Raw genomic sequence first — 27,404 nt, forward strand, 5'->3', positions numbered from 1 at the left:
AGCTATAGGCATTTTGTTTTCATTTTTCTTTATTCTCTCAGATGATACATCCTGACCACAGCCTCATCTCCTCCCATTCCCCACCCTCTGCCTCAGATCTGATGCTCCTCTGTTTCCCCTCAGAAAAGAGCAGGCCTCTCAGTGATAACAACCAAACTCAGAACATAGAAAGATGCCATAAGACTGGACATACCCTCATATCAAGGTGAGACAAGGCAACTCAGCAGGAGGAAACAGGTCCCAAGATCAGGCAAAAGAGTCAGGGACACCCCTACTCCCACTCTTTGGAGTCCAACAAAAATTCCAGGCTAAAGAGCCACAGCATGCATGCAGAGGGCCTAGTGCAGACATACGCAGGCACCGTGAGTGCTGCTTCGGTCTCTGTGAGCCCTGCTTGCTTGATTCTGTGGGGCCATGTCCTCCTGGTATTCTCAATCCTTTGCTTCTACAGTCCTTTCTCTCTTCTTTAGTGGGGTTCCCTACCCAATGTTTCTCTGTGTGTTTCTGTACCTGTGGTCGTCAACTTTTAGAGGAAGCTAATTCATGCTAATTGGGCTAGGCACTGTTCTAAGGGCATAGCAGAATATCACCAGATATCATTTCAGGCAGGGAAGAAAGATGGATCAGCAAGTAAAACCTGCTGCCATGCCCAGGACCTGAGTTCATGTTCCAGGACCACTTGATGGAGGTGAGAAACACTGCAATAGGCAGGTATTAGCTGCTGCTAATAAAGGGGGAATCAGTCTTTCACAGGGTTTAGCCCTGCTTAGGGTATCCATTCTTAGTGTTTTGCCTAAACATATATACGTACAAGCAACACTAAATGGACTAAGTAGACTGTATGTGTATAACACATACGCACAATGATACTGTGTAACAATAATAATTTAAAAGATTATGAATTTGAGAATAAGTAGAGGAAACAATGATGCAGTATGCACTGTAGAAAACTCGGGAAACAAATTAAGAAAGATAGTTTGAGTCATTATGTGAGTGGATCTAAGTCTTAAGCACATAAAGGAGAGATTAATATTTTATGCTATTCGGAGGTGGGTATTGACATTTTTTGCAAGATCTTAAGGAAAAGTACTCACAAGAAATAATTAATATCAAGTTGCTGTGATATTTCTAGTATGAAGAATAGAATTTGAAAAAATGGGTTTCAACAAACAGAACTGTTGGCTGTGGGCAAAGGGCTGTATCAGATCAGCTGGGATAAGGAATGGGAGGAAGTGGTGAGAGGCAGGTAGGGAGAAAAGGGGAAAGGAAGAGAAAGCTGCAGGGACCAACAAAGAATGATGACAATTCATCTTTATCCAATGCCAGGAAGACGCTGGTCACCTCACCGTTTAGTAATAAATATCCACATCATCTTTAAGGACAGCAGAAGAAATGTCTGATATTCCTGGCGGTGCTTCCCCCAGCCTGCACAGTGCTGTTAGACAAAGGACTGTCAGAGAGGAGTTCCACTCAAGATGAATATGGAGCTAATTAGCACTTCAAGAAACTTGAAATTTCCGGGTACCAATTTCCCATTAAGATGATTCATGAAATTTTTCAATTAGGTTCCTGGCATTTTTTTTAAATGGATTTGGTTTTTACCTTTCAGCTAAATGAATGAGTGAGTATATCATTTAGACAGGCAGAAATTTGCATAATTATAAAATTAAATGATCCTGGGTGAGAAGTGAGAAAGTAGGGCAAGTTTAAAATCCAACAGATGTAACTGTTTCAAAGGAGGATAATTAGAACACACAAACAGGCCTGGCTCTGACCCAGCCATCTTCGGAGCACAGTGAGGACGTCCGGGTTTCCCATGTGTCACTAACCACCTCAGTAGGGCTGGGATTCAATTCACCAGCCACGTAAGTGCATGACTAGCATGCCGAAGGCCTGGGGTTTGATTTTCAGCACCAGAAAAGTAAAAACCCCAAATAAAAATCAGGGATCACCTTTGTAGCCCAAAGACCTGAGATTGCAGCTCCGGCATCACCAAGAACTAATCACAGGGTAGTGACGCAGGTTCTTACAGTTTGTAGCCTCAGCATTGTCACATGTGACGGTAACAGTAGCAGCCATGTCCAAAGACGCTGTGAGAATTGGACAGGAAAGTCTCATAAAACAGCAACTGGAGCACATGGTGAACACTTAATAAATGATAGTATTATTCTGGAAGAAGACTGTTCGTATAAAGTCAGTTTATTCATAGTCAGTGCTCACAGCCTTGAGTATTACAAAAAGGCAAACAAGTCATGAGTTGTTACAGATGTAAAGTAATACTCATTATTGACATTGGATATAATCAATGAAAAGAAAAAGTTAACAGTTTCATTGGGTAAATACTGCTGTTATACTGTTCTGTGAGGGGGAAATGATAAATTTAATGAACATTGGCACCTTTATTTATTGGAGTCTCTGGCTTTTAGGCACTTGAGTTTATTGAATACTTTATGCTGTGTTTGTAAAAATATGTAGTTCATGTATGCAGGAATATTTCTATTTCTATCCACTAGGATTTTTTTGTTCCTAAAAACAAAGGTGAAGAATGCCTATTAAAAAGAAAGAAAGAAGTGAGCTGTCTTCTGTTAGCTGTTTTCACTGGAATATCAAAATTTTCAAATTATACAGTTACACAAATTTTTATTTTCTCTTTGTTAAAAAAAAGAAATTAAGTCAAAAGTTTAAATGGAATTTCTTTTATAACATAAAATAATTTTATTGCTTAAAGCTAATTTAAAATAAAATTTGACCAATGAAAACCATATACATATATATTACTTATATTTTTAATGTGGCCTCAGATCTCTAATTAATATGGCCACACATACTTTTTATGTTTAATCTAAGATTTTTCCTTTCAGAAGTGAAAATTAAGCTTTGTTCCTTCTGAAAACCATTATTCAAGTCTGTGCATTACAAGGTACCTGGCATTTGATAGATACATAAATTTCTTTGAAAGATTAAATGAATCTAATGTAAGAAGAAAGGAAGGAAAGAAGGAAGGGAAAAAAGAGGGAAGCAGGAAATACTATTTTAGTCTGACCTTTAAACTCTTTGGCACATTTCATAAACTAATTTGTGCTCTAATATTAAAACTGTAAATGTAGTTACCATTCTTGAGGTTTTCATAGTAAAATCCATGACCTAACTCAGGTGTTCCAGTGTTAAGGAGGCAGTTTTTCTTCTGTGACAGTAAATACTGATAGTATCTGACAGTCTGTGTGTGTGTGTGTGTGTGTGTGTGTGTGTGTGTGTGTGTGTGTTTGTAATATTACATGTGTGAAAATCTCAATGCATACATATATGCTCTAATGGTAGACATTTTCTCTACATACTATCACCAAAATCCTCAACAGTCCTATTGAGGGATTGATTACATATTACATTCTTTGTATTTGAAGTTTAAAGTAGTCAAATAACACCCCAAAAGTCATATATCAGTGATTATAAACCAATACTCATCCCCAAGTTTGCCTGTTTGCCCAGGCAGGCTCTCACTGTTTGTGATAGATTGCTTAATGTAGTGCAAGGGCAGGACAAGTGAACCGGAGTGAATAGGGGCTCCTAGAGGTCTTGCCTCTGTGGGAAGTTGAGTTGCCTGAGCCTGTACTCAGGTGCAGGGATGGATTTGGCACAAAGCTCTGGGAAACGTGAGGTAGTAAGGCAGAACACTGGGTTGGACTGAGGAGGTGTCTAAGTCGGTAAAGTGCTCACTGGGCAAGCACAAGTAGTTGAGTTCAACACCCCCAGAACCTATTTTAAAAGTTGGTCTGGAATCCTGCCTCTGAGACCATGGAGAGGAGGATCCCTAAGGCTGGCTGCCCTGACAGTCTAGCCAAGTCAGTGAGGCCCAGGTTCAGTGAGAGGCCTCATCTCAAAATAATATGTTGAAGAGCAACTGAGGAAAACACCAATGATGACCTTGGCTGCCACATGTGTGCATACCTTGTGTACACACACACACACACACACACACACACACACACACACACACTCATCCACACACATGCACACACTCCCATGAGCCTAGGTTATTATATAATTTATCATCCAAATGAAGTCACTTTTGAAAGTAAAAAGGGACTCTTCAGGATTATGTTGGAATAATACTAAAAATGAGATTTGTCCAGAGTAAACTAAAATATGGCCACCTTTGCTGTGTTTCTCCCTTGCTAATATTCATTTTTCTCTCATTTATTTATTTTGTCTCCTTTCTCTCCTCTGTTTTCCCGGCTGGCTGTCTTCTAAGTGGCAATCACTTACTAACTACTTTGAGTTTCGATGATTGCTCAATGCCTCATATCTGAACCAAATGCTTGCTGCAGTAATATCTACTAAGGCATTAAAAATTATTCCAAGATGCAGTAGGAAAAAGTACCTCCTAGAATGTCTCATTCTGGAGCAGTTTAGTTTAGCTCATGAGATTGCACTCACTTCCAAATGAAACCCTTGGCATCTGAAACAGGAATTGCAGAACTGCTTACTCAGCGAGCTATAGGCTCCTGATGTGGCTTCCAGGCTCTCGGCGATCCATGGCTGAGAGATAGAGAAGAAAGTCACATGGCTTTTCCTAATCTTAAATTACATTAATTCTGGTTTATTCTGATAGATAAGGTGAGACACCGACTTCTGTGGTCTGAATGTGTTGACGGCCTATGCTGAAATCCTAGCATCCAAAGTGATGTTTTGGGAGGTAGAACCTGTTGGAGATCAGGAGTTGATTAGGCTGTAGTGGTCAGGCCCTAATGGGGTCAGGACCTTTTTAAAGGAATCCAAAGAAAGCTTGTTTGTCCCTTGCCCAATTGGAGAATATGGCCAAAAATGCCTTCTAGAAACAGAAAGTAGCCAGCACTAGAAAACACATCATCAACATCTTGGTTTTTGTTTAGATGTTTTTTGTTGTTTCTGTTTGGGGTTTTGTTTCTTTGCTTTGTTTTTGAGACAAGGTCTTACCACATAGCCATTGGGTTGCCTTTCCATTCTGAGTCTCTCTTCCTTGGCCTTCTGCGAGCTAGAATTACAGGCATATGCCTACAATCTCAGTGAGCCTCCATTTCCTGAAGACTGTCAAAGAATTTGTGTCTGTGTGCTATCATTTCTACTCTAACCAAATATTGCAAGGAAACCAAGTAGAAGCAGAGTTAAACAGCACTGGTACTGCTAGTTCTTGAAATGACATGAAGTTTTTAATCTTTATCTCTTTCCAAATTTACTGTTATATAGCTGTTATGTATTATTCCACAACATATAGTCCTGTTGTGAAATTTTTATTGTAATAGAAATAATGAAGAAAATATAAACTTTATAAATAAGAATTCAGTAGAAATGTATATATTTTTCTGTAGCAAAAATTAATGCTTAGATTTACAAATAGGTTGGATTGTTATATTGATAATACAAGAAGCAGAAATAAGACAAATAGAATTGATAATTGAGAAGAATTTAATTAAAGAAAGCAAACAGAGTATGGACACTTGGATTAGTTTGGTGATGATGATATTTAATTTTGATTCTCAAGCTCACAGGATCAAGGATTGCCTAGGAGACCACCAATATGTAGGCATGTCTGTGAGAAGGGTTCTAGATTGTCTTGAGGGGGAAAATCAGACATTAATGTGAACAACTCCATTCCATGGGCTGGAGCCCCTGGCAGAATAGAAAGGAAAAGAGACTGAGCACCACCACCATGGTTTCTTGTTTGGTTGGTTTGTTTTTTTGTTTTGTTTTGGGGGGGATTGTATTTTTTTGTATTGTTTTGTTTTTGTTTGTTTGTTTTTTGCTTCCTAACAGTGGATTGGCTGTAACCATTGACCATGCCTTCTCCACCATGATAGAATAGAATAGACCCTACAATCAGGAACCAAAATAAGTCCTTCCTCCTTTAAGTTGTTTTTTTTCCCCGCTATTTTGTCACAACATCAAGAAACCTAATACAGGGGGCTAGAGAGATGATGGCTCAGCGGTTAAGAGCACTGGCTACTTTTGTAAAGGAACAGAGTTCAATTCCCAGCACCCACATGGTGGTTCACAACAGTCTGAACTCTTTTTCCAGGGGATTTGTGTCCTCCTCTCATCTACACAGGAACCAGATGTACATATGACAAGCAGGCATCCAAGCAGGCAAAATGCTCATGCAATAAAAATAAAGATATACCTGCCCTTAGAGGCGTTGTAGGTGCGGCTGCTGTGTGGCATGTGGGTCAGTGGGTGGCAGAGAGGATATGTCTGCGTCTGTGCTCTTTTCTGACCTGTGAACATTTGAATGACCAGTAGCCTAACATTCCCTGGGGGGGGGGGGGAGAGCCTGAGAAGACCACTAGAAGAACCATGCCTGGGACTGTTGGTTGCAGATGGGAGTGTGTCTGAGACAGATAACCCTCACAAGGGGCCAGTCAGGCTGGTCTGGCAAGGAGTGAGCCTGAGACAACCTCCGTGGGGCCTGGACAAGGAGCTAGCCTGAGATGACAACCAGTCTGGTGGCATACAGGCCTGGAGGGCAGGATAGACTATGCCCAAGATGACCCCTGCTGGACCATAAAGCACCAGCGGGGCGTAGCGCTCCTGTGATCACCCCAAACCCTCTGAGACCCTGTGTTGCTAAGAGGAGCAAGTGAGTGGTGGAGAACTGGAAGAGAAAAAAACAGAAGGATGTGGGCACAATGAAGAGAGGCAGAACTGGAGACTCAAGGATGGTGAGGAACAGCCTGATGTGAGTAGCCCATGGTGCTACCTGGGACCATGGTGGGGTCCTGGCCCTACAGTAGCAGGATTGGTCACTACCAAAGGCCGGGTGGACTTCCCTAGTCTGGGCTGCCACTGGGGAACATGTTGATGTCTTATGACTGTGCAGAACTGGCCCCACCCCTCACCCAGTCATCTTGGTTGAGCTGGCCCTGGAAGCATGACAGTAGGAGAGCTGACCCCACCCCTAGCCAGCTGCAGGAGAGAGGACCACAAATGTGCTAGAGTTGTCGATGATCCAGCCCCAGTATAGGAGCATTAGAGAGCTGGCCCTACTGCTCATCTCACTGTGGTACAGTGGATGAAGGAGAGACTCCCCCTCCTCCCCTCCCTGGTCCCTCACCATCTATGGCAGACAGGAGAACTGGCCATGTCCCTCACCAGCTGCAGCACTCAGGAGAGCTGGCCCTGCACCTCGCCTGGCCAGGAGGGTAAAACTGGCCCTGCTTGTGGGGTTTGCAGATGATCTGGCCCGAAGGGTGTGAGAGTGGGACAGCTGGTGGGTTAACCAGCTCAGATACCTCTCACGCCCAGATCCAGAGATTTGAATTGGCTTTCCCCAACATCTACCCCATGGATGCTGGAGTGCATGAAGGAGCCAGTCCTACAGATCCAAAACTAGAGGATCTCCATGACACAAAGCAACAATGGGATATCCTAGGGAGAGAGCTTGCAGTGAGGTTCCAATATTGATAGAATAACACAAGCCAGAGGCCTCGTACCACACCAACAAGTCATTGCAAAGACCATTTGCAAGCAAAGAAGTGTGGGAAAAGGGAATACTATGGGACATGCTGTGACACACTACAGCTTCCACAATGAGGTTGTTTTTCTCTGTTGGGTGGGAGTTTGCAAGGGTGGATGGAGGGAGAGGTGAGTGGAACTGGGGTGCATGATGCAAAAGTCACAAAGAACTAATAAAAAGGTTTTAATATTTTTAAATTTTGTTTAAATTAAAAAGAAAAGTAGTACAGTAATTAGTGTCCATGCAAAGGCAGTCATGGCCATTATCTCCCATAAGCTATGATCTTTTGTGTCAAGCTAAAGGAGATGGAACAGACACTCCTAGGCTATTTTCTGACCCTCTAATCTTCCTCCTAATGAATGAGTCAACTAGAATCCAGAATGGAAAGAAGTCCACTGAGATGAATTGGAGATGAGCCTCCTATAATATGAATCAGGGCACAGAGTAGATCTGGATGAGCAAATGGAAATATCCAACACAGAGGATTATTCAAAAGAGCTGGAGGCGCTCTACTTATAGAAGATTCCAAAGCCATTGCATATAATTTACACCTTTATCCTCAAAATGGACATCAGCAAGTTTTAAGAAACATATGTTGGCATCAAAATGTTCATAGAAATATGCCCAGATATCACGTGAGTTATGAACAATTTTACTTTTAGACACAAAATGTCTCTTTTAGTTCATAGTGATTCAAAGTGATTCCCAATCTTGGAAATGTGTATTTTATGCCAAGTTTTATTTTAGTTTAGAATATAAATAGGACACTTTTAATGATATACATACAAGTGACTACCCCTATAAACATCTCTATTCAAATAAAAAACATAAACTGGAATGCTTTTTTTCTTGTTTGCTTCACAGTGTGTGTTTGCCCTTCACTATGGCTGATTCCTTAGTCAGGCTCAGATCTCCTCACAGCAACACTTGGTGGAAAACCAAACTCTAATGCTGATACTTTGGTTTATCCTAAATATCTAGTCTGAAATATGATGTTGCAGGACAAATAAGACAATACTTTGCCTTCTCTTCAATATCTCTAGAAACAGATTTATGTTCCTCTAAAATGAGAATGATCCATTATATCATTGACATAATTTTTCTATACAATGGAACATTATGGTAAAAAAAATAATCTCACCAATCACTATCTATCTAAGATGGAACTTCGGCAGCATTCTTTAGTCTAACAGTGGTTATCTTGAAGTTAATAATGTCTTCCTAAACTTCCAGCCATCTCCACCTCAACCTCAAAAGGGAAGAGAATATATTTGTTTATCACAAAACCCAAGAAAGGCGTAACCAGTTAATGTGCAAAGACACCAGGTGTGCTGAGTGACCTGCAGTGCTCAGCCAGGCCATAGACAATAAGTAATCATCTTAGTAAAAATACTGCTGTGTTTTAGTATTCAGCTATACATCTTTTCTCTTTCTTCCCTCCATCCCTTCTTCCTTCCTTCCTTCCTTTTTGGTGTGTATTGTATCTATGAGTAAATACATATATGTGTACACCTATAAGAGCCCATGGGGGAATGTTGTGGAGGCCAAAGGTCAGAGTGGGATGTCTTCCTCCTTCACTCCACACCTTATTTTTTAAGGTATGATCTCTCACTGAATCTTTATTATTTTAATGAATTCAGGGGGGAAACCAAAGGTAATGAAAATGTATTATTATTTTGTTCAATGCACAAAATCCAAAATCTCTAAACATTCCTGAGCCTTCAACACTTACACTGCCTGCATGCTTGAAAAAGCCTCAAACCCATGATGTCTCATATACCATATATACATGGCTTTGATTGTCCACTGCCAATGCAATATTTTATAGCATAACCTGTTATTAAACACTGGATGGAATATAAGAAGGCAGAAAGGCTTTATCAGCCAGTAAAATAATACAAAGTTATTTAAAATATGGAATGTCTAAGTAAACAGTTGAAACCAATTACAGGCTCAAGAACTCCAAGCTGTAGGATGTCATTTACATGGCATAAATTCTAACTGATGGGAGAACCCCTGAAAACCATCTTATTTTTACCATCAATCCAAAGTCAACATGCTTTTTTGTTAAATGTCATCATTAAATATTCTTTATTTACCTGCCCTTTTCAGAAGCCTGGGTGAGGAGGCAGAAGAAACCTCTGCTCAGGTTCTCTCCAATTCCACAATTATAACTTCTATTAGGATCTTTGCCTTCAAGTTCAATCTAGGTCTTGGACTATATTTGGAAATATTCACTCAAATGAAACACTTTTTCAAAGTTAATAGAGAGAACTTTGGTTGTTTTTCTTTTCTTTCCTCACTTCCTTCCTTTTCCAAGAGAAAGTGTCTTGAGCCAGAGTCAAGTGGGTTTACACAGTAACCCCACATCCTTCCACATCTACCATAAAATAAACTCAGTATCCCTAATCTAGCCTGCAACTCCAGAGCCACTGTGGCCTCCCTATCTGCTCGCACTGAAGGTCTCAGGATGCAGAGGAGCTGAGGGTCAGGGTCCCAAAATAAAACTGGTAAGTGGAGGGCAGCTTTTTTATTAAAATCATGGGTCTAGCTTATATAGTTCAAGTCAAGGGGTAGGGGAGAAAAAGGGACAAGAGAGGAAATGCACCTAATTTGCATATAAGGACCTGATTGAAGATGGGCAAATGTTAACAAATGCCAAAGCAGGGTGGGGAGGAGGGAAGTTGGGGGGTTCACAGAAGCAAGCTTCACTGACTCTAATGCGAGAAGGCTTTTGTCTCTATGGAGTTGAGTTGGCCCAGGCCTGATCTGGGTAGGATAGGAAGCGGCACCACCCCTGCCATGCTCTCTGAGAGGAGTCTGGAATATAGGCAACTCTCTACTGGCCGTCATCTGGCTTGGGAACCCACAAGCCACCAAACTCAACCAGTTGTTTTTTCAGATGCTTCTATGACAAACTCATTAAGTAGCCAAACAGAATGAATTCTGATGTCCCTGGATGAGGAAGTAGGCCATTCTGTGCCCCAAGGCTCATGCTACCCAGAAATGAGACTGTGTCTCTCAGCACTGTTGGCTTGGCATTTAAACCCAATGTTTACCTTTAAAAGTTCCTGTAGCTGTTTGATTCTTAGAAGTTTCTCACACACATTTTCAAAGTAATTATTTGTACACAAGTCTGTGTTCCAAGACTATGTCATCTCTATTGTCCCCCAACTGGTCTTCAGTCTTTAGACTCATCTTCAAATAAAAGAAAAAGTTCCTAATACAGACCTAAAAATGTCAACTCCCCATTACTTTGCATTGTCCCCCTGTATAACAGTAAAGATTAGATAGGGAGTCCTTTTCTTTCTTACAAGTACAAAAATAAAGCTGGCCTCATGAATATTTAGAAAATATAAAATGTCACCTTCTGTCCAACATTATTGCCTGTGGTGAAGGAATTGTCCTACATCTGTACTGTCCAATAGAATTGCTGCCCATGTGAAGCTATTGAACACTGGAGGATGGCTTCCTTAACTGTGGAACTGAGAATTTTATTTTATTTTATGTGCAATGGTTTTTTTTTCTTGCATGTATGTCTCTATGAGGGGGTCAGTTGGAGTTACAGACAGTTGTGAACTGACCTGTGGCTGCTGGGAATTGAACCCAGGTCCTCTGGAAGAACAATCAGCACTCTTAACCACTGGCCATCTCTCCATATTTGGGGGGGGGGGAGAATTTTATCTTATTTAAATTTAGGGTTTTTAAAATTTGAATAAGTACACATGGTTGGTGACTGCCTAGTGGGTATTACAGAACCAGAGAATATAACTGGATGGGCTTGGTCCCTCCTTTCCTCATCCTTATTTCTCAGAGTGTCTCAGTCTCTCAGCTGAATGGTTCTGAAGCAGCACTGAAGTATATGTTATGCACATCTTCATTTTATAATGATGTGTTTGGTAAAAATAAATTTTACCTGTATGTACTAACACACACACACACACACACACACACAAACACATGCTCACACACCTTTCCAAACCATGAGGTTGCCTAGCAACCTGAGAACCCACTTTCAACACTGATCTTCACTGAGCCCCACATATAACCTTTTCTGAACAATAGTATATGCTTCTCTCCTCCTTACAATAATCAGACTTAGACAAATATATTTCCAATGTACTAAAGAAAGAAGAATGGAAAGGCTGATTGGGCCTGAACTGGTTTGGGGTCCATTCTCGTTAAGGAAAACTGTGTCCTTCAAATGGACTTTTTGCAAGAATACACTATTTAGCACCTTATGCCTATGCATAATTGAATATGCACATGATTAAAATCAAGTACATTGTGGGAAGGGACATGTACAGTAGTAAAAAATAATATATCTTTCTAATCTACCTAATCTATCAATCAAAGTGAGGAACGACCCAAATTATGCCCCTTAGTAGCCAGATATTTCTTTATATCATATAAAAAGACTGTATCCCAGGGGCCTTGAATACCTTCACTCACGTGGCTCCTTGGTAATCTTGAAAGCGTATCCCTATTTTAAAAAATTTTAAACATATGTATGTGTTCACACACAAGTGCATAAGTTAGAATGTGTGTGTAGAACAGAGGACCACTGAGGGAGCCAGTTCTCTGCTTCTACCATGTGGGTTCTGAGAACTGAACTTGGGCTTTTAGGCTTGTAGAAAAGCACTGTTACCCACTGAGCCATTTTAACCAAGCCCGTGTACCGCTTTAATCTGTACTTTGCTTCACATGGAATAAAGTTATCTGGCTAATTTTGCAAAACAACGTGAGCCCTTGTTTTCAGGTCTTTGAATAAAAGGCCAAGAATTTGGAAATACTCACCCCAGATCTCAATACTGTTAACACAGCCTTTAATAAATGGGATGCAGAATGAAATTAAAATGCTGACAGTTACAGAGCTGTAAACATAAATAAACTCTGAATGTTTACAGACACACACACACACACACACACACACACATATACACAGAGAGAGAAAGAGAGAGAGAGAGAGAGAGAGAGAGAGAGAGAGAGAGAGAGAGAGAGAGAGAGAGATATCTAGGTATACAGGAACCTGCAGAATCAGCTGGAAGACAGCACATGCAGCTTGAGCTTACAGAAAGGACACTGGCACATGGCCAAGATGCTGGCACCAAAAGGGAAGGCCTGCCTAGAACACCACTGCCACCCTTGCCATCGCAGGGACACTTGCCACCACACCACAGGGTTCTGTTGCCTTTGGCCAGTAGGCTGACCTTTGGTCACTCACAGACTGCAGATTCTTCCATTGAACTTGTGCCATTGTTTTACCTCTTTAAAAAAAATCTGTGTTATATTTTCTTTCCTACTTGGAGTCTTTATTTCATAACATGTATATGCACACATGCTCTTATTACAAAGAGGGACTATCTGGAGGGAAGAAAAATCATGAGAGGATGAGAAGGAATGATAGGAGGTGAGATAAGGGAAGCAAATGTGTAACGAAGTACAGTGTGTGTGGTGGGAAATGTCATAGTGAAACCCATTATTCTGTATTCCAACTAACAAATTAAATTGAAAACTTATTTTTAAACTATCCATGCTGGAGATGCTGATTCCTAAAGGGGGCCATTTGATCACCTTTGGGGTTAATGAGCTGTGCTTTCTCACATTTACAGGCAAGAGAGGGGATCAGTACAGACAAGAATAATTATTTAAATGAAAATTTTTCAGATATTACTCTTACTTCATGAAGTGGAAGGAGAATCCAGGTGATTTCCTGTATTGAAAGATTATTTTTTGCCTTTCTAATTTCTAGGTAAGGTTAATATTTTTATTCATTAGCCACTAAATTATAACGTGAAATTTTGTAATTAAAAGCGGTTATAATTATGTGTAATTGATCATTAAGTCATAATTTATAATTGCATTGGTTAAGTTAATGTTTCACACTATTTAATCTGCAAAGAAAATGCCTAGAGACTGATACTGTTAGTATGCTCCTGCCATCTAGTGGCCAGACACGTTAATAGACGCACAGGAATCCTGGAGTGCTTCATGGGGTCGTGACCAGTTCTCACCCATTTACAGTTTTCTCAGTGTTTTCACAGAGTGAAGCATCCTTAGGTCGTGGAGGTTGTCTTTCATTCTATGCAATCAATTCCAGAACAACTGAAAACGTAGCTTTTGAGGGCCAGGATGGTTTCTGCATGAATTTCGAAGCACTGTTTATTTTCTGTGTTCCCTAAAGCAAGGTCTTTCTCTCGTACCACTTTTCTTTTACACGTGTCCACAACATCATGTTTGATGCATGCGTGTTCTTCTCTCACAGTGAATATTTCTGCCACTTTCCTAGCTAGGGTTTCTACTGCTGTGATGAAACACCATCACCAAAGGCAAGCTGAGGAGGAAAGGGCTTATTTATTTTGCTAACACTTCCATATCTTAGTCCATTACTGAAGGAAGTCAGGACAAAACTCAAAACAGGTCACGAACCTGACGCTGGAGCTGATGCAGAGGCTATGGAGGAGTGTTGCTTATTGGCTGGATCCTTAAAGCTTTCTCAGCCTGTTTGGTATAAGGTCCAGGACCACCAGCCCAGGGATGGCCCCATCCACAGCGGGCTGGGCCCTCTCCCATTAATCACTAATTATGAAAACGCCCTACAGGCTTGCCTACAGCCTGATCTCCTGGAGGCATTTCTCAATTGAGGGACTGTGCTCTCAGATGACTCTAGTTTGTGTCCAGTTGATGTAAAGCCAGACAGCACAGCTACTTCTCAACATGCCTATAATCTAGGAGTCACCAACACCGTGGCTTTCTGATCCAGCCTCCCACTCCCCAAACTGATAAGCTTCATTTAAGAAAACAATAAAAGGCCGGGTGTGGTGGCGCATGCCTTTAATCCCAGCACTCGGGAGGAAGAGTCAGGCGGATCGCTATAAGTTTGAGGCCAGCCTGGTGTACAAAGCAAGCCCAGGACAGCCAAGGCAACACAGAGAAACTCTGTTTCAAAAAACCAAACCAAACCAAAACAAAACAAAGCAAAACAAAAATCAATGAAAATAGATTAGACTGCTGCCTCATTTTTTCTAACCATCATAACAGGAGATGATACTCATGTGTATCTTATAGATAACTATACAACCAATTTTTTTTACATATCTGTGAATAAATAAAGTTCTAAATATGCTTCAAATATATTCTCTTACTGTAATATTAATTGCCAAGAATACTCTAAAGAGGAAGTATCGAGCAAGTGCCCAGGTAGTCAATAAATGTGGGTGCACTGGTTGAGAAGGTGAGATTAGGCTAACACGGGTGTTAATGGAATTTACTGCTGGATAAAATTAATGAGTGTTAATGGAATTTAGAGACTCGGGGAATCAGGCTTCTGGGTTTGGTTGGTGTGGTGACTTGTTGAGACTTACTTTTCAAGAGACTTGGTGAAGATTTCAGTCTGGATCTGAGAACAGAAGCAAGATTTGCAGTATTAACCAGTCAGTGACTGAGGAATCAAGGGGACTGTGATGCAGAGGCAATGGTGATCAAGAACCTTCCTAGGAAGACGCCGCTGTCACCTGTCGCCACTTGCCCTTGGGCTGCTTCTCCTTCGAGCTGTTTGCAGACAACGTTCCAAAGACAGCAGAAAACTTTTGTGCTCTCAGCACTGGAGAGAAAGGATTTGGATATAAGGGTCCCTCCTTTCACAGAATTATTCCAGGATTCATGTGCCAAGGTGGTGACTTCACACACCACAATGGCACTGGCGGCAGGTCCATCTATGGGGAGAAATTTGAGGATGAGAACTTCGTCCTGAAGCACACAGGTCCTGGCATCTTGTCCATGGCAAATCCTGGACCAAACACAAATGATTCCCAGTTTGTTGTTGTTGTTTATCTGCACTGCCAAGACTGAGTGGCTGGCTGGCAAGCATATGGTCTTTGAGAAGGTAAAAGAAGGCATGAGCATCATGGAAGCCATGGAGTGCTTTGGGTCCAGGGATGGCAAGGCCAGCAAAAAGATCACCATTTCCAACTGTGGACAACTCTAATCCTTTTGACTTGAGGGCATCTTACCCACCAGACCATTCCTTCTGTAGGTCAGAAGATCGGCCCCACCCCATCTCCCCTGTAATCTCTACTCTCACTGAAGTTCTTTGGATTCCATATTGTCCTCATTCCCCTCCAAGTTTAGCTGGATTGCAGAATTAAGATTATGATTATGCATAAAAAGTGAATAGGAAAAACTGAATATCTCTCTCTCTCTCTCTCTCTCTCTCTCTCTCTCTCTCTCTCTCTCTCTCTCTCTCTCTCGAAGTATCTTTCCTAGAACCAAAATCTAATCACAGAAAACTTTGTAGTTTTAAAAGTGAATGTCAAAAAAAGTGAATGTCTTTGAAGTGTGTGCTGGATTTTATGAACTTCTGAGCAGATGGAGACTCCAGAAGAGGCCTTACTGGGATGCTATTTTGGCTATTTCAACCAGGATAGACCGTTCTTTTCAAAACAAACAAACAAAAACAAAAACAAAACAAAAAATTTCCCCTCAACTCCTTCTGCCTGACTTTCTTCACCCAAAGTTCCTTGAAATCTTTTAAAAGATAGATAAAAATTAGAGCTGAAACCTATGTGGTTCTGTGAAGAGTAAGTTTCTGGTAAATTGTGTACAGCCTTCAAACTGTTTTCCTGTCAAAAGGGGGATCAAAGACTGTCTGTTCCTGAGAATAAAAGTTATTCTTCCAGGCTCACGAAAACCTGGTGTCTGGCACTGGCTGCTGACCAAAGAGCTTGCATTTGTGCATGCGTGTTTATGCCTGTCAAATTAGAGGCCAGGCAGAGATAAATCCTGTCATTGTGAGGCTTCAGACATGATTCTTCCTGCCTTCCTGTGCTAGACAGTTTGAGATAACAGTGAACACTCAGCAACTCAGTTAATAATAGTAACCTTGATGTAGCAAAGAGATGAAAATACTTCACAAATGTCATAAGTGTGAGCAATGGATGTTTTAGAGAAGTAATAAAAATGTGGCCTCTAAAGATGCTAAACCTGCAAACTTCTGTTACTGAAATCTATGTAGAACGATTCCTCCTCCTGGCCTGACTTCAAGCCCTGAAAAACTGTTGAAGATGACAGAGGTGTTGTTGGATATCCAAAGTGGCACTTTCTCCATGGCTCCCAGGGGTGAGGAATGGGGTTGACTTCTTTTGAGTCTTCAGTAACGTCCACTAATCTTCACCAACAGCTAGTTCATTTTTATGAGGGATCTCGGCATCTCAGTTACGATATAGGAATCGTAATTCCTCCTATTAGTCTCATTACTTTATTTATTGGAAGCTGGTAGAGGATGTTGAACCCAGGGTCACAAACTTGCTTAAACTCCCTTATTCTGATTGAGAATATAAAGTTAATTTCTATGGGAGGAGCTAAGGATAATGAGGAAGTTAAGATTCCATTCTAGCCCACCATACAAATATTTTTAAAAGAATTTTTTAAAACACTACAGCAAAATAAAGTGACTCACCTGAATAGAACATTTCAGTGACTCAAAGTTCCATATAAGCCTGACTACCGTTTCTTATGCACTTTTGAATGCCAGTGAAATGAAGTTTTTTTCTGAATTGATGCAGCAGCTGTTTCAGGGAGATTGTCTTGTTATTTAATCCAGTCTAAGGGAGATCATTGAAAAACCAGGTGGACTTAATTTGGGTTGAATTTCTACACGTCAGTGTTCTTATCACGATTATGATTATCACGATAATTTTATTTAATATGGTTGTGTGGTGCAAGTATAGTGTTCACTAATTATGTATATAATGGGGAAGGGGTAATCTCAGAAACATGTATCCTTTTTGATTTGCCAGCAGTTAACTGCGGGATGTTTGTTCTATCACTAGGATCCTTTTCAGTGGTTTTGGCAACCACTTTAAACTCTACTATATGCTAAATCTAGAATTGCCACCACAAAAGAAAACATTGTTAGGCGGGATGTGATGGGAAAGACTGAAGAGAAGGACTCTTGGGAGCGGATAGCAGTAAACTTTACTCTTAAAATCACCAAATAATTTAACACGCACAAAAAGAGAATCTTCTCCAAGCAAAGAACCGCCATGCCTAACTCTAGTTGTCAGTGGATTCACAATGTAAAATGCAATTTGCCCATTCTGGCTGGCCCCTTCAGGCCAGAAAGCGGCCTCCTACAACCCCCTTTGGTAACTATCTGAGCACCTAGCTAGGCGTCCACATGCCCAAACATCATTATTTCGCTGGTCTGTTCTAGAAACTGGCCTCACTTAGGCGGCTATCTGTCAGTTTACCAGCACCCACAAGTTGAAGCGAAATTTTCCAGGCAGGATGCCTGGGCGCCTGAGGACTTGGTGGCGCAGTCCTTCCAGGGCCTGGCAGGTGAGGAGTAGGGTAGCAGCTGCCTGGAGTCCGGTCCCCCTGGCCCTCCACCCCTTCCCCCCCCCCTCCCCCCCCCCCGGGCCGCTCCTCCCTCCTGCCACAGGCTCTTCTGATCAGGGTCCGCGCCCTGGGAGTGGCTTGCGGCTGGGCAGAGTGACCCAAAGCAAGTGTCACTCCTCGTAGCAGTCCTGCGATCCAATGATAAGTGAAGGGGCGGCGGGCCAAGCTGGGCACCGGGGTCGCCACCTCTAGCGCCCCTGTGGCGGCCCGGCGCAAGGGCGAGAGGGGAGAGCCCTGGGGCGCAGTAGGAGTCCGAGCCCAGAGCCCCCGCACTGTCCGGAGGGCGCAGCCCGCCGCGCAGTGGGAGGCAGCGAGGCGGGGACCGGGCGGGGACCAGGCGGGGGCGGAGCGGAGCTTCCCGCCGCCTCGCCGCCTCCGTCCTCCCCCCCCCCCCAACTCCCCACCCCTTAGAGCCACCGCCTCAGCTGAGCTGAGCAGCCGGTGTCCGCGGCGCCCGCTCGCCGCCGCGGGATGGGGAGCTAGCGCCACGGCGGCCGCAGTGGCCGCAGCACAGCCAGCCGCCGCCCCCGGGCCTGTCCCGCCGGGTGCTCCGGGAGCCCCAAGCCCGGCCCCGAGTCAGGCCCGCGGGCGGCGGCGGCGACGGAGCTGGGCAGGTGTGTGCGGCTGGAAGATGGCGCCCTCGGGCCCGGGCGGCGTGAGGCGACGGTGCCGGCGGGTGCTCTACTGGATCCCAGTGGTGTTCATCAGCCTGCTGCTGGGCTGGTCCTACTACGCCTACGCTATCCAGCTGTGCATAGGTGAGTGCGTGCCCCGGGCCGGAACCCACCACGCAGTCCCTCATGTCTCCCCCGCCATCCCGGGACTGCTGCCCCGCTCCGCGATTGCCTCCACTTTGTGCAACCGCCCGGCTCCACCGCGCCCTGGGCACTCGCCCCTACTTGCACGTCTGCTTCACCCCTCGCCCTCTTTCCGGTCCACACCCCAAGTGGATGTTATCCAGCCTCTTGGAAACCTCCATGCACTCTGTCACTCCCCTGGCCTCCCCTGGCAGCTTTCAGGTTACCTGGTCACTCCAGGACGCACAGCCGGGAGTACCCTCTTTGCCTTTTGCTCCCCACTGCCACGCCAGCCACACCCCCTCTCTGGGCAGGACTGAAACTGAGACCACAGTGGTCGGCCAGCTCTGCAGCTTCAGTGCAGAGCTGAGGCCAGGGAAGCTGCGCTGGAGGACCGCGGGCTGGAAGCTGGGCCAAGAATCAGAGCTCTGCCAGACCCGTGAGGGGAACTGTTGGCCTTAGCTTCTGGTGGCAGAGCCAGATTCTTTTCTGATGGACATGGACCCACTTTTTACAAAATCATGTCAAGGCTCACTAGCGTTGTAACTGCCTTTATGGTTTAAGGATAATTAGACACTTTTCTAATTCAAAAGGAGGCAGAGGGGGTGAGCCACTAGAAAGTATTTTTCAAAATACAGGACTGTAATTTAGATGCTGAGATAATAGAAAGTGGGGCGGGGAAACCCATCATCTGAGGTTTTTACATCCAGAGAGCCAAGTGGCCCCAGTCCAAGATAAAGCTTGTTGGGTGGAGCACGTTCAGTTGCTGAAGATATTTTTTAGATTGATTATGCATAAACAGGGAAAACAGTTATGAAACTTAATGTAAACTTTCTGCCTTTGGATGTTTCATGAAAGCTAATGTACGTTATCAGGAAGAAATGTCCAAACGAGATGACTTTTCTACTAGTGACCTGTGAATATTTTGTCTGATGTTCACCACCACTGCACTTATGGTACTATACTTTGCTCTAATTAAGTGCTTAGCCTTGGGTGGGACAAGGAGTAAATAGGTCCCCTTTCCTTAAAGCTTTGCAACTTGAACAGCTTCATGAAAGAAACACAAAATCTCACCTGAAGCCATCTTATCTCCAAATGTTGGTCCTGTGAGAAATGGTGTCAAAATGACACACCAGAATAATTTTGACATGATTTTCAAGATAATCGAGGAATCCTCCCATTCACATAGTCTTTACATTTGCTTTTACTACTTTCTTGACTAGATTCAGAAACCCACCTTTTAGTCCCAAATCAAAGAATTTGTTTTGATTAAAAAAAAAAAAAAACAAGGCTATGCTGACATCTTCATGACAATGCATATACATATGTAATATTTAATCATGTATAATGTATAGGAAGAATGTTAAAGAAAGAAATTGCAGTCTCTGTATTTACAGTTAATCTGTAACTAGATTGCCTATTGATATAGAATTACATAGCAATTGGGAATTTATGTTGTGCTTTATTCCTTCACTAGTGAACAGTATCATTTGTTGCAGAAGAGGAATGCCCTAGAAAGCCTTTACTATCAAAATAGCCAGCTTGTTCTTTATCATCCCATTAAACTAAGAAGCTTAGCCTGGCATAATGGCTCATGTCCAGTAAGAAGCAACATTAAAAGGTTCCAGATGCTCCATGGGAGGTTGTAGTTCTCTGAGTGGATAGGTGATGGTCAAGGAACTAAATAGAAAAAAATTGCTATTATTATAAGTCCATGTTGTATTTTTTGTAGTCTTTGCATACGTGCATGTGTGTGCGGGTTCACTCACACATGCTAGTGGGTGTAGAAGCCAGAAGTCAGTGTTGGGGCTCCGCATTCTCTCACTGAAACTGGAGCTCACCTTTTCCGCTAGACTGGCAGGCCAGCAAGTCCCTACTTTTGACCTGGCTCCACCTCTCAGAGCAGGATGGCAGGCATGCACTCAGCCGGCTTTTATGTGGGTCTGAGGGAGCCTGAACTGACTGAGGGAGCCTGAACTCAGGACCTCATGCTTGTACAGCGAGCACTTTACCCATGGAGCCATCTCCCCAGCCCCTGAGATATATTTTTATGTATATTTTCATAATTTTAAAATAAAGTATCTGCAAAATCTGAATCACCTTTTCATAAATGACAGTTTGACTTAGAAGGACAACTCCCTAGGACCCATGGCCTCTTACTGATATTTACCTAATAAAGTGTCCTACCTCTCCTTGTCACTACTCACCTACGGTGACCTAAATGCTTGCCATAGTAAAAGCAATCAAATACGGACTATCACAAACAAGTCAGTGGTGCCCAGGTTACCCCCAAAGTCGTTGGAAACTAGTTTTAAATATGTTCATACAAAGGGCATGGGTGTGTTGTAAAAAGTCTAGATCCTAAAGGCAAGAAAGTAAAATTCCAAGATGGTGAGTTTGATTTTGGAAATCATGGCAGTTGGCCAGTAGTATTCTCCAAGGGCCTCAAATTACGCAGTCCTGGTTGGCTGAGAAGTTGAGGTTAATTGTACAGTTCTCGTCTATGCAAAGGGAAAGATGGCGACCAATGTGACTGATGCATACAAACAGCTTTTGCTGCTTTTCACAAACAAGGAAAATGAGAATGCCAGTCCCCACCCCCAGTCTAACATCAATCACATCTTTTTCTGCCCTTTGACGATTCCCCCCCCCCCCTTGGAAATTGTTATTTACAGCCGCATTCCTCAAAATTCTCCTATGAAATGTTGGCCAGTGTTGGGAACCAAAGGAACAGGGGTCAGGGACTGAAAAGCGAAGTGGTAATAAACAGAATTAAGCAAGCAGGGTGATTTGCCCTGGTCCTCTTTCCACATCTGCTGTCAGCCGGTGATGACCCTGAATATAAATTACTCTATGCCCTTTGCTGAATGAACTGCAATTTAGGAGTAGTGCTTATCCTGGTATCCTTGGAAACTGGAGATAATGATTCTCATTATAGTTAGTTTCTATATTTAACAACATGCATGTATGTGGCTCTCTAGGCACTTTCTCAGTGAGCATAATTTTTTGCTTGGTGTTTGTATTTTATACAAAAATAACTCATCTCTTTTGGAATGTATATCTGAAATATATGGCATGTAGAGCTATTAAGATTCAAGTATTTCAGGTAAAATTGCTTCTAATTATGCCAATAAAAGACAAAGTCGGGCTCTTATACGGGTAATCATCTAGAATATGTTTATATGGCCTGCTAGTTAATAAAACTCCTTTATCATATCCCTCGCCATGCTTTTATTTCTCTCTTCCTCTTGCCCCTATTTCCATCCCTTGTTTCTTTTTTTGTCTTACCCATCTGTGATCTATTCAAATATTAGCTATATCATTTTCTGTATGGTAACATAGGAACACATTCCAAGGGCTAAAAAGTATAAGGGTGTGTACTTAGGATGCAAAGTCAGAGGAGTAAGAGTGTCTGCAGCCTTGGAAGTGATTCAGGGGATATGGCAGACCTGGTCTGTGCGATTTACACAGCCACCATGATAATTAATATGGAGACATTGCTTGTTGAAGGAGGCAATCGAACTTGTTCCTCTTAAGTGCCACCACTTATAATGGATTTATCTGTTTTTATGCCTTCTGTCTTGTTATAATTCCAATTTTACCAAAAAGCTCCTAAGATTATCATAAGAGATGAACACATACCATTGCTGAACCATTTTGGTCTCTTGTTTTTCCTAAAATGTCTCACTGCCGTGATTTCACCTTGGGCATGTGCTGTGCTCACGGTCTAGGCCAGGACTTTTCTGGCTTTGAGACTTTTTTTTTTAATGAAATGGAAGCCCACATAGATTGCAAAGGAGTGAGGAAACTTTATTCAAAGCAGAGTGCTACAGCAGGACAGAATATGTTGTAAGAGAGCAAGCCGACTGCATGCGCGTAAGAGAGCAAGCCGACTGCATGCGCGAAGATGCTTGGAAGCCCCGTGATTATGTCCTAGGCTCTTTTTTAATGAAGTGTAAAGGAGGGAGGATCTGTTAAGAAGGGGTGTGGCTTGAGTGGTTCTCTATTTTGATTGGTTGGTTAGGTTAAATAATCATTTTTCTACTGCACCTGTCCTCTCCCATCACGCATCTGATTTAAGTTGTATGTCTGCCCTTTTATGCATAGGCAAAAGACGATAAACAAAAGGTGTTCTTTAAAGAGAACATAGTCTTTCTTTATTGTGTATGTACCCTGAATCAGTTCAGGCTGAAGTGACCTTCCCAAATGTCTACTGGCACATAAGGGGAGTGTGATTAAACACAACCTGTCTGAGTTGGATAATTCTCAAGAGGAAGAGAAGCTTCTTTCGCTTGGGGGGCGTGCAGTATGAGTGCAGCCTGATGTTGCTTACATGTCACTTAGTGCATTCAGAGAGAGGTGTTTGTGCATATCTTGAGAGTCTTACACTGGCGAGAGGGATGTTCAGCCCAAGATAAGTAGGGTCCAAGGTTTCTAAATTATTTCCTATGTTTTCCTGGCTGTCTACAAGACAATTAGTACCAGACTCTACACCCACAACTCTGAGTTTCCTTGTGGTTTCACTTAAGGAACTTCAAGCAATTATGACAGTTTCCAAAGCTTAGAAGTAGTGTGGGTCAGCCCCAGCCTGACTGTAGAGGAAGTGTTGGATGCTACATTTGCCACATTCTATGCCCCCTCCCTAAGGGTCCTAGTGGAGGTGTTTCCTGTGAATCCTACCATGTGGTGTAAGGAGAATTATTTTTTAACATAGAAATATGTGAATTTTTTTTTTTAATTCCAGGTGTGGGATGTGGGCCTACTTCAGATTGTCCACAGCAGTTGACTATGCTTTGCCTCCTGCTCTAGCACAGGTGTGATTTTGCTAGCTGAAGATAGTTTGTGTTTGGAATTCTAGGGACTCTTCAGAGGGTATAATTAACACCAGATCCCAAGAGGCTGAGGGTGTGGGGGGCCAGGGATTGCTGCTGCTATTGGTTGCTGGATTGCTGGTTGGAGATATCCCGAAGACAAATATCAACCCTGGCCCCCAAAAACTTGATGCCCCTAATCAGTAGAAAGTAGTCTAACTGTATCAATGCCCCCTTTCCCCTCTAACTTCTTTCTTTCTTACCTAGTGTTGGGAGATTGGAAGGGGTAGGGGTGGCGTAGGGAGGTGGGTAAAAGAACCCAATTAAGTAGCCAAAAGCCCAGCTACATGGTGGTCAGGTGTTCCGGGGCTAAGGGAGTAACTCAGTTGGTAAATGTTTGCTGTGCATGAGTGAAGACATGAGTTTGATCCCTCACACCTGTGTAAAAAGCTAGAAATGGTAGCACACTGGTAATCCCAATGCTGGGAAAAATGAAGACAGGTGGTTCCTAGGAGCCCACTGGCTAGCCTGCCTAGCCTAATTGGTGAACTCTAGGTTTATGAGAGAGACCCTGCCTCAAAAAACAAAGTAAAGAGCTAGTAAAGAGGAATGACTTCTGAATATGCTCCCTGTGTTCCATTAACTAGCATACATGTACACACACACACACACACACACACACACACACACACACACACACCTCAGCCATGATTGCAACCTATTACATTTCATAATATGTAGTGAAGACGTTTAAGAATTTGAAGAAGCCAAGTGTGGTGATGCATACCTATAACCCAGCATGGAGAGAGAGCGGCAGGAGGACTGTGGGTCTCAGGCCAGCCTGGGCGACCCAGTTAACTCTCCAAAATAGACGAGTACAATTTATGTACTCAAATAGAGGAGACAAATGAAAAGGCCAGAATTAACCCACATATTTAGGGATCAGTAATAAGACTATGTAGACTTACTTTCTGTTCCTTAAAAACAAAAACAAATATCCATAAGGATAAAATATATCATCCCTCATTTTAGATTCTGTTAAGTTCTGGTTCTTCCATGAGCCCACCATCACTGCAATCCCAAGGACAGAAACTTGAGGACCCTAGACTGCCTTCCAATTTGAAAGTAATTTGAGCCACACAAAAATAAGTAAATGTATTCTTATTGTTGGTTTTCACTTTATAAACTATTTAGGACAGTACATTTGTTTGTCTTTTAAGATCCAAGAGACAGAGGAAGATCTGGGAGGAGAGGAGGAAGGGGAAGTGTGGTCTGGATATAAATATTAATTAACTAAAAAGAAAATTAACAAAAAGATCAGAAAGATAATTTAGGGAACAGATGTTACTATCCTTAAGTATTAGGATAGCTTGAAATGAAATAAAAGATACATCTGTGAGCCGGGCGGTGGTGGCGCATGCCTTTAATTTTAGCATTTGGGAGGCAGAGGCAGACAGATCGCTGTGAGTTCAAGGCCAGCCTGGTTTACAAAGTGAGTCCAGGACAGTCAAGGCTACACAGAAACCATGCCTAAAAAAAAAAAAAAAAAAAAAAAAAAAAAAAAAAAAAAAAAAAAATCTATGAAAAGTTGAGACATAAAACATTTGATACCTCTATACTTTAAAATGCTTCATATCTAATTAATGCAAATGCACTCTGTGAGATTTTTTTTTCTTGATAATATTAAATATTTGAAAAGTAGAGCATTAACAAGTCTTAATCTAAAATTCAAAAGTTTAAAATTCTGGATCTGTCGCTATCTAATTTCAATATAATGGTTCGAGTAAGAAGGGGAGTAAGAAGGGGAAAGAAAAGGCTTGATTTCTTCTTGGCTCCATTAATGTGTTAGAGCATCCTGTACCTTTTGGTTTGTAGGATAATGCCGTTAAGTTTTTACTAGAAATAACACAAATAAAACAGTTGACCTTCTTAACATGTAGAGATGATTGATAAGTGTTTAAGGAACTAATGTGTGATTTTTAATTAACTTCCTATTTTTTTTTTCATGTGAGGACATCCAATTAAAAACACAAATAAATCTGAGAAGAGATCCTAGCCTTTAGGAGTCAATTTTAACTAACTTGTAGAAAAGTTTGCTTCTAGACTCCTCCTGGGATTGTCATCTATATCCTAACATTTTCATAAGTGTTTCCCATCACTAGAAGCTGAAAGACCAGTTTCCTAAGTCAAGGTAAACTTCTCTGGGGTAGGTGTGTGTGGTGTGGTGTGTGTGTGTGTGTGTGTGTGTGTGTGTGTGTGTGTGTGTGTGTGTGTGTACACAAAGGTTAGAAAAGTCATCATTGTCCAAAGCTGAGGGAGGTTCAGCCATCAAACCCTGGTTCCCTGGGAAGCATTTCCCGCTCAGAGATTATTTACAGAACTTAATGGAGATATTTCACAAAAGTCACCAAAAACTGTGGGCCTGCAGACCCAGACAAACCTCCTTCAGCTTGTACATGAGAAAAGAGGGCTGCCTTCCTCTTGCCAGCTACACAGAACAGGTGTTAGGGTTACAGAAATGGAACAGGGAACTGCCAGGAAGTTGTAAATTGATCATTGGACCCACATGAAAGGATAATCAATGAAGAAGATGAAAAGATGCTGGGAGAGCGCCTCAGCTGTGATGCCTTCAAATGCGATGCTGTTTCCATCTGCGCATCTCACAGTCAGATTATGACCACATGTTCTTGCTCCTGCTGTGAACTGAGTGGTGGTTCAACTTCCTTGTTGCTTCCATGAGAGATGGATCACTTTAACTCCACCCTAATTTAGTCTGTGAAAACAGGCAAGGAATTTCATGAATATAATTTCTCGGGACCTATGGGAAGACTGAAGAAGAATATATCTTAGAAAATTCGCAGGATCCAAGAGAAGGCAGACGGAGCAGAGCTAACAGTATGCCAGAGGGATGGGCTTCTGAAGGAGCCACTGCCTTGGTGGTTAGCTGTCGTACACTGAAGATGCTGTTGTGCCAGTAAAAATGGCCCCAACCTTAAAGGCTGAGCACAAACAAGGTGAGCTGTGGCTGTTGTTCCCATGGTGAGGACGGAGCAAAGTGGTTCAAGAAACATCGCCATTTGATTTTTTTTTTTTTACTTTCGTGCTGAGAAATGCCACCACTAAGACACACATTTAAAAAGCAGACAAAATTACTCAGAGATAAGTATACACAGTGCGTGTTAGAATGAGTTCTCAATGAAATATCCTTTGTTGGTTTTTATTTGTTTTATTTTATTTTATGGAATTCTTGTGACTTTCTCAGAAGGATGGAATGTGGGCTGGGAGTGTGCTGGTTTGTTAACTGGTAGAGCATCTGCCTAGCTTGTGTGGAGTCCTAAGTTCAGTCTCCATCAACACAATACCCCCACACCCCACAGAGAGAGAGAGAGAGAGACAGAGGCAGAGACAGAGAGACAGAGAGAGAGAGAGAGAGAGGCAGAGACAGAGAGACAGAGACAGAGACACAGAGAGAGAGAACAGAAAGAGAAAGAACAGAAAGAGACACACAGAGAACTAATAGTTACAGTATCCTGTGGATTCCCTGTGCTTTGACAGTTGTATCGCTTCTCTTCTTTTCCTTAGAAAGAGGCAAGTTCAGGGGTCTCCTGAGATTGCAGCACTCAGTCTATAATGCCTGTAGAAATGACCGTCTTCTCTAACCTGAAAGTGATAAATTAGAACGTGACAGAGCTTCCTCATGCTGTCTGCTGGTAAAGCAACATTCCAAAGGTGGTTAGAACTTCTACACATAAAAAGTGTCAAAGCACTTGTAAGTGAGCCTGGCCTAAGGGCCTTTGCTCCTTCCTCAGCCTCCCGAATCCTGGGATTAAAGTGTGTGCTATCACACCCCACTGCTTTTAATTTCTCAAAAACCATATGATAGCAACAAGCCAGCTGTGATTCGTGACAATT

General features: G+C 42.4%; 1 protein-coding gene, 1 non-coding gene and 1 pseudogene across 2 annotated transcripts in view; all 3 read left to right on the forward strand.

Moving 5' to 3' along the window:
* Positions 1 to 323: 323 nt before the first annotated feature.
* On the forward strand, positions 324 to 15,473 carry LOC127209842 (peptidyl-prolyl cis-trans isomerase A-like; annotated as a pseudogene).
* Positions 6,154 to 6,282, forward strand: LOC127210352 (small nucleolar RNA SNORA17). The gene has a single exon (XR_007833272.1). It is a non-coding gene; the product is annotated as a small nucleolar RNA SNORA17 (small nucleolar RNA).
* A 2,988-nt stretch (positions 15,474 to 18,461) lies between the features above and the next one.
* Zdhhc2 (zinc finger DHHC-type palmitoyltransferase 2) overlaps positions 18,462 to 27,404 on the forward strand; it is a 59,539-nt gene continuing 50,596 nt past the window's right edge. The window contains exon 1 of the mRNA XM_051169607.1: positions 18,462 to 18,642. Coding sequence (XP_051025564.1) covers positions 18,516 to 18,642 — 127 coding nt within the window. The 5' untranslated portion in view covers positions 18,462 to 18,515. The remainder of the gene's footprint in view (positions 18,643 to 27,404) is intronic.

The sequence above is a fragment of the Acomys russatus genome, chromosome 27 (assembly GCF_903995435.1).
Source record: "Acomys russatus chromosome 27, mAcoRus1.1, whole genome shotgun sequence".
NCBI lineage: Eukaryota > Metazoa > Chordata > Mammalia > Rodentia > Muridae > Acomys > Acomys russatus.